This window comes from Epinephelus lanceolatus, chromosome 17, assembly GCF_041903045.1.
Source record: "Epinephelus lanceolatus isolate andai-2023 chromosome 17, ASM4190304v1, whole genome shotgun sequence".
Classification (NCBI taxonomy): domain Eukaryota; kingdom Metazoa; phylum Chordata; class Actinopteri; order Perciformes; family Serranidae; genus Epinephelus; species Epinephelus lanceolatus.
The window spans coordinates 18670365-18688945 of record NC_135750.1 but is presented as its reverse complement, the minus strand read 5'-3'; the positions used below and the strand labels follow the sequence as shown (position 1 = coordinate 18688945).

Sequence of the window (18581 nt, the reverse complement as noted above, 5' to 3'; positions counted from 1 at the left end):
GTTGCATGAAAAATGTTCATTGTTTGATCTAACATGTGTCTGTCCTTTAAAAAAAACCCTCCCAATATTAAATACCTCCTATTATTACAATTGTATGGGGTTATCCTCTTGACAAACTGTGTAATTAGTCATCTTTTTTTGTCTCCTATCTCTCTCCCTTCCTGTCTCCTCGCCTTTCTTCTGAATCAAACCCCATCACCAGGTTCAAAGAGTAAGTAATTATTCTTCTTCCTGTTTTACAAGTGATCGTTCTTTCACTGCTTGAAGTGCGTGTGTGTGCGAGAAGTACAGTTTCTCTCATCTTCATTATTCATTAGTTATTTAAAGATGAGTTGAATGTGTGCGGGTGATGAACAAAATGCATGCTACAAGCTAATGCCACCCTTTTGAAATGTCTGCCAGCATCATGACATAAAGAAACACTGATTCATCTTGTAGGTTACGGAATGAATGTTTAATTTGGCAGTTTGGAACGGTTTCTCTTCATGTGGAAAATCTGATGAAATTCGAAAAGGAAAATCAACCCAAAGTCAACAAGGCACATGTTTCTGTACTGATATCCTCTTTTCTCAACTCTAACTCGACACTCTGTTGATACCCTGTTCCCCATCAGTTCTGCGTGGGCCTTAATGTTGGACTTCTAGTTGAGAAAAGTCTAACTATGCAGAATGTAACTCAAAAAACAAGTTGTTAATAAATCAGTGGTGGATCTTCTAATAGGCAGCATTGGCGGCTGCCTAGGGACAGCTTGCCTAGTGCGCCAAATGTGCTACAACTGGCACTTTTAAAAACAAACGAAAGCTAACATCGCCAATATTTTTTTGTCTGTTAGCTACCATAATTATGTTTATTAGCAAATAGCCCCTTGAGATGAACCATTTTGTTTTTGAGGGGATCCAACACAAAACAAACAACACGCTTTATTACAATGGACACAATCAGTACAAGAGAGCAGGAAGATATCACCATCAGAAACAGTGACATGATGTTTTAAGAAAGGATATTAACAAGTTTTTAAAGAGGGGCAGTGAGTTAAATGTTCCAGTCAGAGGGAGCTTTGAATTTAAAGGCCCATCGGCCCATTTGTTAGTTGTTGACTTTGTCAAAGTGAATATGAGGATATATATGGTGTCAGGTAGTATTTTAAATGAGAAGGATACAATTGAAAATGCACTGGGGCCAATGGTGGTAACCAGTTCAGAATTTCATACATTGAGCAGTGATGAGTTCAGCAGTGACACTTTAAAATGAATCTACAGAGGTTATTATAAACGACATTAAGAGGTTGAGGATATGTTTAGAAGATATTCTGATAAACAACATCAGCGTAGTCCAGTATCGGCAATAACAACTGTGTAACAATTAGGGATGCGCTCGATTAGTCATCTAAACGATTAAACATCTTGCTAGTCGGCAGCAGAAATATTTGTCAGTTAAACCAATTAGTGTTTTATTCATGTACAAGGCTGCTTAACTGTCATGCAGCCGCCTGCCACTAGTGGGGGCTACAGAGCCGTCAGACAGCAGTCCCCCGCCCCGTGGTAATGCTATTATTATTTGTTAACTTTAAGTGAGTTGTTGTCAGAAAATGTGCAGGGTTTACATTCATACTGCACAGTGCAAAATGCCTCTTATTTCAGCTGAAATTTAATTATAAATTAGATGTTTTATTAACTTTAAAGTGAATTGCTATCCTTTCTGTTGGATAATCTGCAAGGTTCAATGTGCCTCACATTGCACATTTATTTTAGATGTTATTTTAGTGGTTAACTTTTGACTGAGTTGCCGTCATGTTCACATTCATACCGCACGGCGCAAAGTGTCTCGTACTTAAGGGGCATTTAAGATCCGACATGTAGGGTTGGGTCGGTTCTCGGTAATACCATACCGACCCAACCCTTCCGACATGGTTGTTGAAGATTGTGATTAAAGGCTACAAAGGGCTCTTAATGCATGCAATATTTTTTGGGACAGTGTTTCAAATACTTAACAATAAACTGTTCTAATTTTTGACAGTTTTCTGAGTGTTTTCGTCTTTTTAGACTAGTTGACTTGTCTTAATTAAAGTTTTTGTTAAGTCGACACGAAGATTAGTCGCTAGATACATCCTTATAAACAATTATTTTCCTTGTTTGAAAATTAAAGCAATTTTTAGAACAACAGTAGAGCTATATTTCAGTTTAATTTGTTGAGTATTAACTCAATAATAATGATAATAATCTTGTCATGTAATGTCATGGAGAATTGCGTGTATTTTCCCTCAAACTGAAAATCTGAGTTACAGGACTATATTATCATAACTTCACGGCCGCCTTGCAATCTAAAACACTCCTGTGTTGTGCTTGTGTCAATCTCATCCTTCCTGCTCATTAAAAGAAATATATTCGGTTGTAGTACTGAAACAAATGCCTCCCTTAAAGGTGAGGCTAGTACTGCCGATTCCATTAAGAACCTACACTTGCAGCTCTACGCAGCTCTCAGAGTAAACAAGTCGCTGCTGAATTCAGTCGAACAAACTAACATGAGCCACATATTTGTCCCAGGAGCTGGCAGAACAAGCCGGAACTCAAATGGCAGTAAATATTTGGACTTGAATAGCAGACACATGGTCATTAAGATGACTGAGTTAGGTTTATTTTGGAATCTTGTTTTCTGACTGTAACAGGGTGAAAAACTTAATGAGACTTTGCGTTGACATCAAATAGGAATAGATGCTACTATATTGAGCAATTCTTTTCCCCTCCTCAACATCTCTTTACACATGAGTCAACATAACAGCAACTTTCATTTTACCATCAGTCACTGCATGTGCCTCTTTTTTTTTCCAAAAATGCCCTATGAAAGCACATGGTTAATTCATGTAGAGGCTTCATGCATAAGTGATGTGTCTAACTTTTTAACCACACTGTTCTAGAAAAGAGGACGTCATTCTTAACTACATTAAATGTGAAGAAACACAGACTTGTTTTTTGGGTTGGTTTTTCTTTGTATGTTTGTGTTCCTTCATTTCTTTCTGGCATGTGGACTATGAGCACGCACCTCTGTGACTGTAAATGTTAACACTTTGCACAGGCGACAGGCAGAGTGTGCCAAAACTGCCAGGATTCAGATGGCTTTACCGCCAGGAGGGAAAGCAGCTCCGGCAGGTGCTCCCAGTGCTAATCTCTACGAGGAGCTGGGCGACAGCAGCATGTGAGTCAACCCTGACCCTTTATTGTCTGTCTCCCATCCCACCCGTAATAAGCCGCAAATGCTTTCAGGGTGAATGCAAACATAACCTGTTTTTTACACCAACTGTTGTCTAGAACTCAAAATCACATCCCTCTGCTCTCCTTAAATTACCACTGGCAGCTCAGCATGTTGACCTCAGACATCCACCTACTGCTTTAGACATATTAGCCCCTGCGTCAATGGATCGTCCTGCTCTTTAGCTGCCTAACTATGATCCACATGTTGCAGCAGAGATTAGACTTAGCTCATGTGTGTGTTCCTAATTCACTGCGTGCATTTTTACACAACCCTCTCTCAAGGTAAGAGTGTTTCAGTTCATAAAATATTGCAAATAGAAACAAACAGAGTCTGGCCTTTGCTTAATAACTGTTTTTCATGAATGACCCCACCTACAGTGAATGTTTCCTGAGCTTGCCTTTATATTCAGAGTGTCTCGCCATTGGATTTCACCTTTCGCTTTAAATACTACCCCGAACGTGTAATGAAATGTTAATGCTCGCTGATTAAACGAGATTGAATTGAAACTGCTGCCCCGCTGGGTTTAATAATTTTGATTTACAGCATGTTAAAGAAAAAACTGCTATTAACATCACAGTCGCTGTTAAAGCGGAAAAAAAGGAAAGAAAATGGAAATTTAACAGCAAGCTGTAAAGCGCTTTTGCAATGTTTACAGCAGATGTTGACCAACACTCAACAACGAGCCAAGGCTTTTGATTCTGTAGCAGGAGAAAAGCTCTCGTGGGGATTGTATTGGAGCCGAGCAACCTCTCTCTCTCTCTCTCTCTCTCTATATATATATATATATATATATATATATGGAGGTTATTTTCCAGCTTGCACCAGGAACAAGATGAGTCGGTCCTTTAAACAGCCCCCGTTAAAACGTCATGTGTAAAACTAAGTTTTTTATGCAGACAGGTGTCGGTGTGTGTGCTGACTTTGTGTTTGTGCCAACAGTCCCGCGTACTCTCAGATGCACACAGCAAATAAATCAGTACAGTATTGACGTACCCTTGAGCTTATGCTTCATCCACACCTCTGACATTTCTGCTTTAGTCTTCTTACCATCTGTCTGTGTTTCTGTCTTCTCCATCATTTCTATTCCCCTGTCTCTCTGGATTCAGACTGCAGTAAGTAATCCCAAAACATATGACGTCTGTGATCAATACTATTTGTCAGTATGGCACCGGAGCAGCACCCTCGTTTCCTCCCCTGCGTGTAGTTTTTGCTGAGCATATGTATGGACTATGTATAGATGTGATTTTAACCTTTTTTCAAATGGTAAGATTTGTCTTATAGCATTAGTGCCTTAATATGGTATTAACTGACATAGCCTGTTTTTGTAAATTGATCTTGGTGTCATGGTATTTTTTTAAGTTTAGTGAAACCCTTTAACTTCCATGTAGTCAGGAAAATTAAAGCACTCTCTGTTCTACGTACTGCACTTCAATAGACACCCCTTATATCCCTGTAGATAGCTCGTACCTTCACATCTCTTAGTGTTGTGACTGATCACACTGCTGCATCCAATATGGGTCGATGCTGCTTGTTTATATTATACTGTATCTTTGGAGCAAAGCCCAGCATATCTGGGCATTTTACAGTTTCAATATTTGGTCCTGTCACCTTTTATTTTTTAGCATAAGTGCAGAAAGTTTTCTCAAAGTCAGCTTTTTCATTTTATTTGCCTTGAAAATACAGTCTGTTGGAGTCAGCTATGCAGATGTTCTGTACCAGTCACAATGCTTAGAGTCAGAAGCAGTTAAGTAGGAACAAATGATAGCAGTGTTGCTTTCACCTCACCCTCTCCCCTTCGCTTCGCTCACTCCCAGATCATCAATCTTCATCTGTTTCAAGTCTTTTTTCTTCTTCACCTCCACCTTTTACCGGGGCAGGGCTAAAAAGTCTGTCATTCAGGAGGCTGACCACCAGAGGATTCTTAGCACCTTTGCCTGTCGCGCCATGGCAGCCCGCGGCAACGGAGCACTGCACGTCAACTTGCCCAAGTCGGAGAGCAACGTGACCTTCTACTCTGACCGCCGCCCACTCACCACTCATAACCCTGTGTACGAGGACAACAGCCCCCTCGGCAGTCCCGATGTCTCTGCGCGGGGGGAGAGCCCGTCTGAAAGGCGGTTCTCCTTTTCTCCTTCCCACTCACCAAGGTCAGAGTGCGTCTGGTCGATGCCCGCTCGCATTCACGGAGGGCTGTATGGTTTCGAGATGCCAAGGAGACAAGCTCTTATGGATCCGGACGATTGGGAGTTTCAGTTACTCCAAGCGAGCAGGAGCGGCAGGCGAAGGCAAGACAGTTCGGACACGCTTAACCTGAGTGGCAGCACGGAGACCAAGTTGTCAGTCCGCGAGCAGGCCAGACAGTTTGAGCAACAGGCCCTCCAGGAACAAACCCTCAAGCAAAACAGAGGCTCCCTGGGCTCCCTCTCTTCCATCATTGTCCGGGACAGAGACAGCGATGACATGCTGGAGCTGACCTCGGAAACTCTGCTCTCCATCATGGATTACCCCTACAGTCCCACTTCTGTGGGCAGGGATGTGCCCCCCAGCATTATCATCACTCAGGGAGATGACTCGTGGCCCCCGGCTAGCCAGAGACCCACTCCACCCGTCCTCAGGAAGTTCAGCTCGAGCATCTCCAGCTACATGACAGTTCAGCCTTGTCAGATCACTGTGGAGATCATACCAGACCCACCGGAGGATCCACCACCACCTCCTCCTCCACGGCAACATCCACCTCCACCTCCACCTCCACCTCCCCCACCCACACCCCCTCCCTCTACTCCACCTTCTTTTACACCTTCACCTACCTACATTCATAAACCTCAATATTCCCCTCCCTCTCCCCCTCCTCTTGTCAATAAACAACTCGCGCCCCCACCTCCACCGCCTCTTCCTCCCCCACCCTCACCTGCTATCAGCGATCAGTCACGCCCTGTGGTCCAGTTTGTTCCTACCTCTTTGCCGCCCTTGTCCTCGCTCCGTCCTGTTTCAGAACGAAAACACCCCCCTCCTCTTGACCCATCGCAAACCGACGTCGGGAGGAAGGAGCTGAAAGGGATCCTGAAAAACATCCAGAATCTAGCCGACATAGAGAGGTCTGTTGCCAACCTGTACAGCCAAGTAGACAAATCTTGCAAGGTGCCCAAGTTTAGCAAGAAACCACAAGTGACTGAAGAATCAGAGGGTTCTAACAAACCGCAAAGCTCTGATCCCTGGGATGAGCAGAGCACGCCAAAAACAACCAACTCCACCTCTGCGGTCCAAATCAACTCGACAACAAGTATGAACTGTGCTGAAAATGGAACGAGTGAACTGAACATGGCAGCAGATGTTCAGCAGACAAGCCAATTGAACTCGAGCAGCCCAAACACTGCTGAGCACTCTTCCTCTCAATCCACAGTGTTCTGACTCTTTCTCTTTGTCTCCTCACTCTCATTATTTCCATTTATACACATCCATGCCTGTTTTTTTTCTGTTGTTTCGGAATACTTTTTATTACTTTGCACAGTTGGTAGTATTTTATATCAGCTTTAGCTTTCGTCAAAGATTTTTTTTTTTGACTGTGTGGGTCTGTCAAACAAAATGCTTTTTTTTACACAATACTTTGTGTGGAAATCAACTTTTAGTGCCACTTGCCAAGAGATGTACTCAGCTCTGCTACATTGAGTGTACAATATGCTTACAGGCTTGCATTAGGACATAAAAGAAGCTTGCATGTGCAGAATCACTTTGGCTCATTTGCATGTTTTAATTATCTCAACTGCCATGAGATGTATGATGGGGTTAAGCGTACCCCAGAGTTAACAGATTAGTCATTCCATCATGTTATAAGTATGTTATTTCAGTTCGTAATCTCAACATTAACATTTCGTAACCAAAGCCACTTTAATTAAATTATACTAAACACCAACATTTATAAATCCCACAACCCCGGGGTCTGTTTCCTCAACCATTTGCTGGCTGCATATTGCTGATTTAAAAAATTTGCTCTTTCACTTCTTCACATGAGATAAGAGCATGAACATTTAGGCATGCTGTTGCTTTGTGTAGAATCCAAATTAGGCAAAAGAAAAAATTATAATGTCAGACGTTTTTTTTTTTTTTTTTTTTTTTTTTTTTTTTCAAATGAGGAGGAATTACCATAACTGTTGAGAATTTCCTAAAGGTATGCAAATCCTATGAAATGAGCTTCAGAGTATTCAGGAAGGATGATCGCATATTTGTTGATGAAACATATTCAAGGCGTTGTTGCAGTGACTTAAGCTCACATAATAAATGACATTATTTTTAAGTGTATTTAACAGGAACTATAGACAGTATGATGTGGTGAAAAAGAAACAACTAATTGTCATACCCAGCCTCTAAGCAAGGGAACAGAGGACAATATCAACATATATATATATATATATATATATATATATATATATGTATATATACTGAAAGCCACATTAGACAAAGCTAAACTAACTGGATATTACACTGGCAGGCTACAGGACACCCTTTTATTAAATGTACTACAGTCAAATTCAGATACGACAGAGCCAGGCACTTCTAAGTGAAAACATCTTATGTCGGCTGAAGCATCGGCTATAAAAGTACATTAACTGGGTTCCCCGGCAGGCTCATGTTGAATGAACAGAGCCAACCTCTTGGGGAGCTGTCTGTTCACATGTCTGCAGAGATCCTCCCAGCATGATAAAGTAGTCACTGTGATGTTCGGCTGCACACTGGAAAAGGCTAATTAGAGAACCAATCAATCGTTAACTAGGGCCGCTGCCGGTGGGACTGTCAGCTACTGTTACCCTCTCCTTTCCTTTTCCATCTCTCTGACCTTCTGCCTGTCCCATTTGTCTGTGTTTCTCTCTCCCGCTGTAGTTAGTTCTAATACTTTCCAATCCTTGGCCTCTTCTTGTTAATCTTTCCTTGCAGTTCTCAGGAGATTCTATTACCTTCTTTACTCTCATTGCAATGCGGCCTCTGCCCCCCCCCCCCCCCCGCCCCCCCCCCCCCCCCCTTTTTTTTTGGTGCTCAGGGTTTTTTTGTTTTTTTCTCCCGCATACCCTTCATGTGTTTGTTTCACCTTCCGCGCCCTAAGGCAAATGGTCTTTGCATACCTCCCTTCCAGAGCAATGTAATGTTTGATTCATCACACGTCCTCCCGATGGGTGGATCGAAGGTCTGCTAATTCTGTATTCCATGTTCACTACATGGGGTAATCTCTTTTGTAAAAAGGCAAGCAGCTCACATGCTGTTTTTTTTCCAACCCAAAGAGCAGTATGCCTTAATGGATGGTATTCTTTATATTCAGTTTTTACAATAGGTTTTCATCAAACTCTTTTGTGTCGCGACTGATAAGTCAGTACAGCATCACACAGAAATAAAACCTTATACCACTCCTAATAATTAAAGTAACTCTAAACTTTATTTCCAGAGCCCTTTTCTCATGAAAAGTTCCAAAATTAGGGATCAAAATAACAAAAATCAAGCTAAAATCAAAGTATGCTTTGAGAAGAAACTTCAAAAATAACACTGTGTGAACTAACCGGATCTCAGCATGGTATGTTCAAGAAAATACTAACCATATGGTATACAAAAAAATTAGACTGTGATTAATGTCCATGTAACCACAAAATGCTGATCAGAGAGATGAGATTCAATGCTGCATGAAAACATCCAGCTGCTCTTAGACCACTTACTGTGTTTAGGTTTTTGTTACAGGAATAGTTCATCATTTTGGGAAATAGAAAAAGAAAGGAGTTTGATGAGACCACTCTCATGTCTCTGGTAAATTGTAAGCAACCCAATGGCCAGAAAAAAATGTTTGTACACCCACATTTGATGGCACAGAAGCTGCTGGAAAAGCAGGGATGAATTGGTTAAAAATAATGTGTAACGCATCGGTGGAAAAAAACAAGGTATGATGGCACAAACGCCAGGATGGGTTGGTGAAAAACACCCAGATTCTGTGGCTCAAATGCTGCTGGGGGGGAAAAAAGCCCAGTTTGGACCAAAGATTCACAACGAGACAAAACCGTTTAAGAGCGTTGCTGAGAAAAGTTGCAGCGGTGTTAACTGGCCGGTCTGAGCTTGAATCAAGCCGGCTGATGGTGTCACCTGCTACTCCACTGGTCAAATTGCCGGTGGCTGGTTTTGGAAGAAAGGTTGGTCACCTGTTTCAACAGCCAGTTGGCTTGTGAGCGCCCTCTGTTTCCGTCCTCTCGTGTGTTGGTGTCGGACGGTGGGTCGCTGCTCGTGCATGTGTGGTTATGCCCCTGCCCACACACACACACACACACACACACACACACACACACACACATATTCTCATTGATTAATTGGTGCTGCTTACTCATATTACTGTGGTGTATTTATTTTGAATAAAATCCATCTGATGCTCTTTTTGTTTATGTTTTTCACCGTTTCATCACTACTACAAATGCAACAGTATCTCACTATCACTATCCTCATTCATATTTTAAGAGGCTACAAATTATATTCAGCCACATAATCAGCCTGAAAAACTGGAAATCAGAACAGAAATACAGAGAGATGTTGCATAGAGATGATACACAGATGATACATCTCATCTAGTTGCATTGGTGTGAACCGGCCATTTTTTAGAACGTTACAGAACCGTGCATTGCAAGTAGCTGCATGTTTCAACTAATCTTGTTGCAAATCTTTGGTCTGAACTGGGCTTAATGTGTCGGTGAAAAAACACCCCGGTTGCATGCCCCCCCCCCCCGTGCACACCACTGGTCCAAGGGCAGCACCTCTGATAGTCCACTGTTTAATATATAGTATATATGTTATCTTAATGTCAGCAGTCTAACTTCAGGCAAGGATAAGTGTAGTTCCCAGAATGACCAACAATTCCTTTAACACATTTCTGCTGTAATTTGTGAGGTACATTTGTTGTGTTGGTTAAGGTGTTTGTGGCAACAGAATAATTAAGCATACTTTCATTATTTTCTACATAAAAATATGCATTACAAAAAGGAAAGCTAGTTATTTGTAAAGCTGAGATCTCCTTCTTGTTGTGGATATAATACCCTGAGCTCTTCAGTATTCAAGCCTTGCTGTAATTCTGAGCTCACCCCTCTCGCCTCTTTTTCTACAACATTACCTTATCACACATCTTCCCCCGAGTCTCCTCTTGTGCAAACTTCCTATGGCTGCTGTCCACTGGGCCATTTTTCTTGATGTTGCATGAAGCAGCAGTAGCCAGCAGCCAAGCCAACAGGCCATCCATCAGATCCCACTCCCATCATCCACTCTGCCTGGGAGGTGTGGCCATATGGCTGTGCCCTGTCCCCTGGTCCCTGCCCATAATAACAGATTACAGCTCTCCAGAGGAAGCTCACATCATTGCTTGGCCATATATCTGAGTGTGAAAGTCGTCATTATTTATGGGCCCAGACAGGTTACAGTTGTACGCTTGTGAAACTGGAGGGTTCAGCCGGGCTGCTCCATTACTCGCCGTTTCTCATTGACTCGTACTGAATGCACTGTAGATGCACTGTTGTCCTCGGGAGCAGCTCCCAGTTGTTTCTTATGTGTTTGACAGAGTGGCATTCTGCAGATTTACGAACTTCAATTTAGCTAAAAAACACTGCCGTGTGTTGAAAGAAAATGGCACATAATGACATGATAACCAAAGACGATTTTATTAACTTTCTTTGAGTCAGTAATTCCTCCCTGAATCACAATGTCCTTTTCATATCTGCGAGGAGATGCTCTAGATATGTCTGTATAAACACTGACTTCCAATCTTCCCAGCCTCTTTGATATTTGCATTTATTGTGTCTTTTTTTCCCCCCCTCCCTGTTTGGATGAGATAATGTGGGGGAAAAAAACAGCCCACACCAGCACGATAACATTGTGGCCTAAGGCACCCTTTTTAAAACTGAACAATATCTGCAACTCTGTAATTTAACACTTGAAAATGCACAGTAAGTAAAGCTGCAATTTCCTCACTGGTCAGCAGAATGTAGAGCTGCCAGTGCTGTAGACTTAACATTTCATTTATCTAAAAGCACTTGAAATGTTGCTGTCAATCCATATTCATTGTTTGTCTTATCTCCCCCCCCCCTTTCTGCGGCACTCAGGAGGCGAGGCTACGGCAGACAGGTAAGCATTCCTGTTGTGATGTGTTTTTATCTTCATGTTGCGCCGAGACATTTTGTCACTCTCAAGGCAGCTTGAGGCGGCTTATATCCTATTATTCTTATCTACAACTCACTTGATGGAAAACACTGAGTGAGATTAAGATGAGATCCTGGTGATAGGACTTCTAAAACTGACATTACAGTTTCGGTTTGATTTGAAACGTCTCTTGTATTCCCCAATGTTCCTGTCAAATGGCAGATAAGCATTTCGATGAGTTTTTCTCCTGTGTTGGTGAAAAACTAATCAGGGACCAAACAAAGTGACTGTTTGACATTAAACTATTTTTTTTTTTGTCACCTTCAAATAAATCGTGAACTGTCAGCATCTGACATGAACAGGATGTTTTATTTTTTCTTTGCAATTCCTTACTCCTTTCATCGCTTGGCTAATGTCTTCCCTTTTTCCTTGCTTTGTTCCCATCAATATTTTATCAATCTGCTTCACCATTGTGTATAATATAGACTTACCAATACTCCTAAGAGACACCTGCTTTTTCTGGCTTTAAATCTGAAATGTATAGAGTGAACTCTTCCTTATGTTTGTGTCTCTCCTGATCATCCCTTCCTTCCATTACCTTATCCTTCTTCTGTACTAATCTTTGGCAGCAACAGCAACTGCTGAGGCCATCTCTTCTGAGACCTGAGGTAGAAACACTCCTGCTTTTCTTAATTCACAGGGATTGTAGTCATTCTGCTGTATACTCACCCTGTATGCTGCTGCTGCTCTTCTTCTTCTCGTCTTTCTCCGCCGAGTGCTGACTAATTTCTCTCTCTGCCTCTCTGAAATGCAGGAGCTCTCCATGGAGTCAGGTATCGACCCGGGCCAGGACTACTACACACAAGACTACTATAATTACGACCAAGGGTGAGGATGCAGCCGGCTGACCCTCTCATCTCTCATCAGTCTTACTATAATCCATGGAACTGATCTGCACCGGTTCATTTAAAGCTAAAAAATTACATCGTTAGGGCTTATTTATTGTGACCTTGCCTTCCGGCTGCCATTTCCCAGGTCCTTGGGAAGAGTGGAGCTTTTTAAAGAAGTTCAGAATAAAATGATGAGCATAACTTCCACTGCCCCGTCAGCTGTACATAACATCCCAAGTGTTTACCCTCTCTACTCCCATCAAATGAGATCAATTATGCTGCCTTGAGTCGGGCACCTGAGAGTGTGAAAGTGTTTTCCCATGGTTTAATAAATAGAGGGTGCTTTGGCTTGCCTGGAACATAGTCCATATGGTCTAAAGAGGAAAAACATGGAACTCAAAGCCGTAACAGCTGCTGAGAAATTGTTATTCATTAAACGCTCCCGCTCTATGACAGGTGACTGTGGGGAATTACAAGAGGCTTTTGCACCTTACGGGCTTAAATCGCTGAAAGAGAATCTGACAAATGTTAAAAGCTGTCCATATTGAGATGAGGTGTTTTAATTGCAACTGTAGTTACTCACTGGCTTACCTTGCGTAATCTTTACTAACTCTAATTACTTCAGCTGTTGCTCATGGTTTCTGAGTCACACCGGCCTTCGTTTGCGACAAGCCGTAATTATATTTTAATAGCATGTCACAAAGTTCATTGTAAAAGCTGCTGTTGCTGATGCTGACCGAACGCCTTTGATGTGTTCCTGTTTGCATTGACACACACTTAAACAGCAGTCTTTTAATCCAGCAATCAACAGATCCTGTGGTGAGCTGGCCTTACATGATCCGAACGTGGCGGTGACACACATTTCCATCAGCCTCTTTCCTGTAGGCTTTTCTCTAATTCAGAATTGGAGAGTGAGAGGAATAATCCACATGTTCACTATCAACGATCCAAACTAATTGAGGCCATTTACCACATTAATGCAGACAAACTAATGATGGGTAATATTTTGAAATATTAAAACTGTGAAGCAGAAAAACAATAGATAAATGATTAAATCTCCTCTCCTTTGTCTTTCATTTTGATGGTAGTTGGCAGAGAATAAAAGTCCATGCTGCTCCCTTTAGTGGGGAGTTGTTGAATAGATGGTCTCATTTAACACTCCCCTGATGAAAGCCATGTAGCCAAACATGCTCTGGAATAAAAAAAAAACCCCAAACAGCACATTGGAAAGGAGTTATGCAACATGATTTTATTCAAGTGTTTTAACAGGCTTTTAGGCATTACTTATTTCTCCACAGGTTCCCATCTCAGCGTGTGTTTGTAATTTATTAGACCCCTTTGACAAACATGGGCAAATATGTACTCCACTAAATTTATTTTTGGAAACGCTCAATCAGACTCTGCAACTTTCTTATATTATATCCGCCCAAACTTACAGAGCGATTTCTAGCGAGTGCAGCAAATCACCACAGCAATTACTGCCTATCTGATTGAAGATATTGCCAAATCTACAAAGAAAAGACCAAAAGCAGTGGTGAATGGGGCCAGGCTGATATAGTAGAGGGAAACGTAGATGTTAATGAACACATTTATTTAAGATAGTAATTATCAAAAATAGAAAAATGCCCGTGCACAGCTGAAGTCAAGGTGCTGGTACTGCGGCAGAAGTACAAACGTGTAAAGAAAAAAACACATAAATTGTGACTACGTACCGCACACAAGACAGGACTAAGAAAGAGGATCGAGAATTTAATAGAGCAACGCGTTTCGCTTACAGCTTCATCAGGCTCATGATAATTATAATTATCAACTTGTTGCTGATGATGTCTGGTTTTCTGTGGGGATTATTAAACCTAAAGCAAATGTTTTTCATATTTTGTGTGAATCTATTTCTCAGGTATGACATTCCTCAGTATGGCAGCCGGAGGAGGCTGATATCACCCATGTATGATGAGTATGGAGAGGTGATCATGGAGGATGACGGATATTACTACAGCCCCCATGGCCCTGAGGTATTACCTTTCTTTAAATGTGAATATCAAACTCTCAGTGATAATGTAAAGATTGTCTTAAAAGGGTTTTTTGGAGTAATGTATTATTGAAACAGCAGTATCAACCCTACTAACATTGTGGCTGTATCATCACAGATTGTTGCTAAATTAAATATGACTGTCTTAGGGCCGGGGCAGAGGCAGAGGCAGAGGCCGAGGTAGAGGTCCACCCAAGAGGGTTGCATTTAGGGACGAGCAGCCAGGGGATGAAATCGAACAAGCTGAGCCAGCAGAGGGGGGCGAGCCTTCTAAGGCTGCCAAGAAACTGAAGTCTGTCATGAAACTCAGCAAACTCCTGGCGGCCAGCAAGCAGCCGTCTGATGCTGGTCCTTCTGGCGCATCTCCATGGAAGAAAGCCAAGATGCTCAAGATGTTTGGTGCCGGGAAGAAGGACAAGGATTATGCCAAACTGATGTCAGCCCGCCGTATTGACAGCCAGGAGAGTCTTACAGGTGGACCAGCAGTTACGGGACCAATTGACAGCAAGTCTGATACCCGCAGCAAGCTAGGAAAGGTTTTGAGGAAAATAAACCTAGGCAACAAGTTGCAGCTTCGGAGGAAGTCACTGAGCAGCGTGAGCCGTGGCTCGGCCACAGGCAGCGAGAGAGACGAGGAGGCCTCGCAAGTAGCCAGCGAGGATGACAAGAAGTCGAAAGTGTCCATTAGTGTGACAGAGAGTGAGCCAGAAGCAGGTGCAAGTGGAAGCAGTAAGGAGAAAGATTCTGACGAGGTGTCCTCAGAGAAAAGCAGTGTTGACAGAGATTATCTAAAAGTAGATTTAGACCGGGATGATGCCAACGAAAGCACTGTGGACTCCGAGGAAGAGCCTGATGAAGAGCCAGGGGATTCGGAGGAGGAAAGCAAGTCCAAATCTGAAGAAGAAGAAGAGGAAACTGAGAAGGAATCTGTCAGTGAGAAAGAATCCGGGACTGAAAAAGAGTCAGAGTCGGAGAAGGAGTCAGAGTCAGAGAAATCATCAGCTACAGAGAAAGAATCAGAAACTGAGAAAGAGTCTGAGTCAGAGAAAGAGTCTGAATCTGAGAAGGAAACAGAGTCAGGAACTGGTACAGCAACAGAGAAGGAAACAAGCACAGAGAAGGAATCAGGGACAGAGAGAGACTCAGAGGAAGAGTCTGGGGAGGAAGAGTCTGAGGAAGAAGAGGCTTCAGGGAGCACTAGAGAAAGTGGGTCTTCTGCCCGCTCTTCCATGAGATCATCAGCTACTGAGGCCAGCAAAGGGAGCAGTGCTTCAGGCAGTGGCAGTGGCAGCGGCAGCGGCAGCGGCAGTGGGAGTGGTACCAGAGAAAGTGAGAGTGCAAGTGAGAGTGTCAGTGGTAGTGCTAGCAGTGCTGCATCCTTATCAGGATCGAGTGTTAGATCATCACAGAGAACCAGATCATCAGGAAGTGCAGTAACCTCAGAGAAGTCCAGTGAAGAACTCAGTGAGGCTGAGTCAGGGACAGGGACCGCCAGCGAGACAGAGGCAGAGTCAGGGTCAGGGTCAGGAAGTGAAGGCTCTGTATCTCGAGGGTCCAGCCAGAGGAAAATGTCTGGGTCAGAGTCTGGTGGACGGTCCTCCTCCGGCAGTCAGATGACAGACCAGAGCTCCCTGGGCAGCGAAGAGAGTTCAGCTGGTTCTCGGTCCACCAGAGGTAGCCAGCGTTCCGGAAAGTCCATCCTGAGCCGCGGATCTGAAGACACAATCACAGAGGAGAGTGAAGAAGAGGATGATGACGAATCTCAGACTGCTGACGAGGGCAAAGAGTCAGCCAGTGAGCTCAGTGATGATGCACCTCCTGCAAAGTCCAGGGTGGCGTCTAGAGACCCTGGGCCCTCTGCACCCTATGCTGGTCCCTCGTACAGCTCCGACATCAGAAGTGACACCTCTGTAGAGACATACGGAGGACTGTCCCCTATCACTGAGGTGGACGAGGACGCCATCTCCTCTTCAGCCAGTGGCTCTGCTTCAGACGCCGGCAGTGCGTCGAAGGGCTCGGGAGAAACAGGAGCATCGGATGCTGATTCAGACTCTGAAGGAAACTCAACTGCATTCTAGAGAGATATATTGTCCACTGTGAAGTAAGAGTGAATAAAATCAATTACCCTTGCATGGGAGTGAAGAAATATTGCTTGCCACTACAGAGTGTTTCAAACGTCCACTTTTTCCTCATTTCTCCTAAGCAAGGTAAACTTGGTGGTTTCCTGCTGCAAAATATCAGTTTTGCTCTTTTTCTTACACCTTTGACTTATTCTTCTCTTTGATGTTTCCTGGGTGTGATTTCATGCCTTTTCTTTTTCTATGACATCATGCTCTTGTTGCTGCAGTGGGATTTTGCATGTTGCAGTGCTGTCTGCTTTGACTGAGTGTTTTCCTGGATACTGAAGTGATAACTTTATGCAGTGTCGCTCTTTTCTATAGAGAGATTAGATTTCTTGCCATGAATTATCTTCTAAGCCAGAACTGCAGATACTTGATCATTACTTGGGTTTATTCTCATTTTCTGAGGATAGTCTGTCACATTTGCTAGACAATGAAAATTATTTGTAGAACAACAGTTCCTCTTGTGCATATTTATATTACTGTAATAACTAGGGCTGCCCCTGAGAAAGAATTCATCTAGTCCACCAATAGTCGTCATAAAGGGCCATTAGTCTACTAGTGGCACAACACAATAGTTTGAGCTGAAGGTGTGAGAAAGAATAGTATCAGTAACATTGTTAACACTGTGCTACATTACAGAGAAATACAAAACCGTACTAATGAACCTTCATTAATATAGGCCTATATTTTATCTACAAGTGCACGTCACACACTGAGCGAGCCGCCTGTTAATGATGCTGTCAGCAAAGCAGTAATGATTGTGCTAAGTGGCTAATGGGCATGTAGCTACTTCCATGTTTCAGATGATACGTCATGTTTGTAGTTGACCAATGAAGATGAGTTTACATATCACCTTAGGTTCGTCCTTCACCTTCTCAAAATGATCCCACACTTTGGATTTCCTGCTCGACATGTTATTAACTCGCCTGTGGAATAACCGCAGGTACCAGCCTTGTTAATTAGGGGCCGTGAACATGCCGCATCCTTAACTGCCTGGAAACGCGAGGTTGGGTGCTGAGCGCTACTCTTGTGCCTTTTTTGTGCCAGCTTTCAAGGGCACGGCGGCAGGTTGCATCTGAGGTTGACCTTAACAAGCATCATATAGCCTGTTTACCTGAAACCCTGAGTGCAAAGCTGATCTTCTTCCAGGCGCTGTTTATAAGTGTGTAGGCCTATCGTCCGTGGGACAGATGTAAAGCTCTGGGTAGCCCTGCACTAACATGATCAACTTTTCCATGTTTATCAGACTGAATATTTACAGAAGAAGGGAAAGATATCTGTCACTGTGATTGGTTTGTAACGTAACTCCTGTCTGACTGCTGACCGTGGCCACTTCCTGTGTCTGTCCTTTCAGATTAAATTCCTACATGGTCCAGTCTTATAGGTTTTGTTTTATAATGACAAGGCGCAGCTTCTATTAGTTTCACGTTTGTTTGTTTTTAAGTGACCAATGAAATCTTGCCGACTAATGACCTGTCTAGTCAACCAACGTTTGGTCGACTATCAGGGGGCAGCCCTAGTGATAACACCGCTTTATGGTTGTATGTCAGTATTTGTTTTGTAGCATTAATTAGGTTTGTGGAAGGCATCTTTATTTCAGTACATGATAGTCCTCAAATACATAGGAGCATTCATTTTGCTTGGAAGTATTTTTGAGTGTATTTTCTGGGACAAAGAAGTAGACTATGGCAAGAATTCCCTGTGGATACCATGATCTTGATGGCTGGTATATAACCCAGCTAGCTGTCTGCAGTGTTTGCATGTTTCCTAGAGAAACTTGGTATACTGTACGTCCTGAAAAAACAATATATTGACCTTGACCCCTTCTGTCCTCCTCAGCCGGGGAAAAAGAAGCGCATTAAGCTGGTGGTAGATCGGGAGAATGAGACCACCTCCACAGGAGAGGAGAGCACCACAGAGACCCAGCGGAACCGACTCCCCAACAGCCACAGCAACATCAACGGGAACATCTACCTCGCACAGAATGGCACTATTGTCCGAACTAGGCGGACACCCCACCCTAACAACTTGAAGCTGGGCTCCCCATGCCGGCTCGGTAAGCATTTTAAAAAACTCGACAAATTGGGCGTAACTCATGAAGAACCCCCTCCCGTTACTAGCATCGATGGCACAGGAAACGAGACA

General features: G+C 43.1%; 2 protein-coding genes across 2 annotated transcripts in view; both read left to right on the top strand.

The window, feature by feature from the left end:
* Positions 1-18269, top strand: part of LOC117248417 (protocadherin-15-like) — a 335851-nt gene extending 317582 nt beyond the window's left edge. Inside the window, exons 33-39 of the mRNA XM_033613476.2 lie at positions 203-211; positions 3073-3192; positions 11358-11379; positions 12024-12062; positions 12209-12282; positions 14182-14296; positions 14463-18269. Of these exons, the coding sequence (XP_033469367.2) occupies positions 203-211; positions 3073-3192; positions 11358-11379; positions 12024-12062; positions 12209-12282; positions 14182-14296; positions 14463-16391 (2308 nt within the window). The 3' untranslated portion in view covers positions 16392-18269. The remainder of the gene's footprint in view (positions 1-202; positions 212-3072; positions 3193-11357; positions 11380-12023; positions 12063-12208; positions 12283-14181; positions 14297-14462) is intronic.
* Positions 4890-6973, top strand: LOC144458352 (protocadherin-15-like). The gene has a single exon (XM_078160635.1). The coding sequence runs from the start codon at positions 5008-5010 to the stop codon at positions 6655-6657; it is 1650 nt and encodes a 549-aa protein (XP_078016761.1). The 5' UTR covers positions 4890-5007; the 3' UTR covers positions 6658-6973.
* Positions 18270-18581: the final 312 nt, after the last annotated feature.

Coding starts and splice junctions, on each gene's coding strand:
- LOC144458352 (XM_078160635.1), top strand. CDS start 5,008: ATGATAGCAGTGTTGCTTTCACCTCACCCTCTCCCCTTCGCTTCGCTC.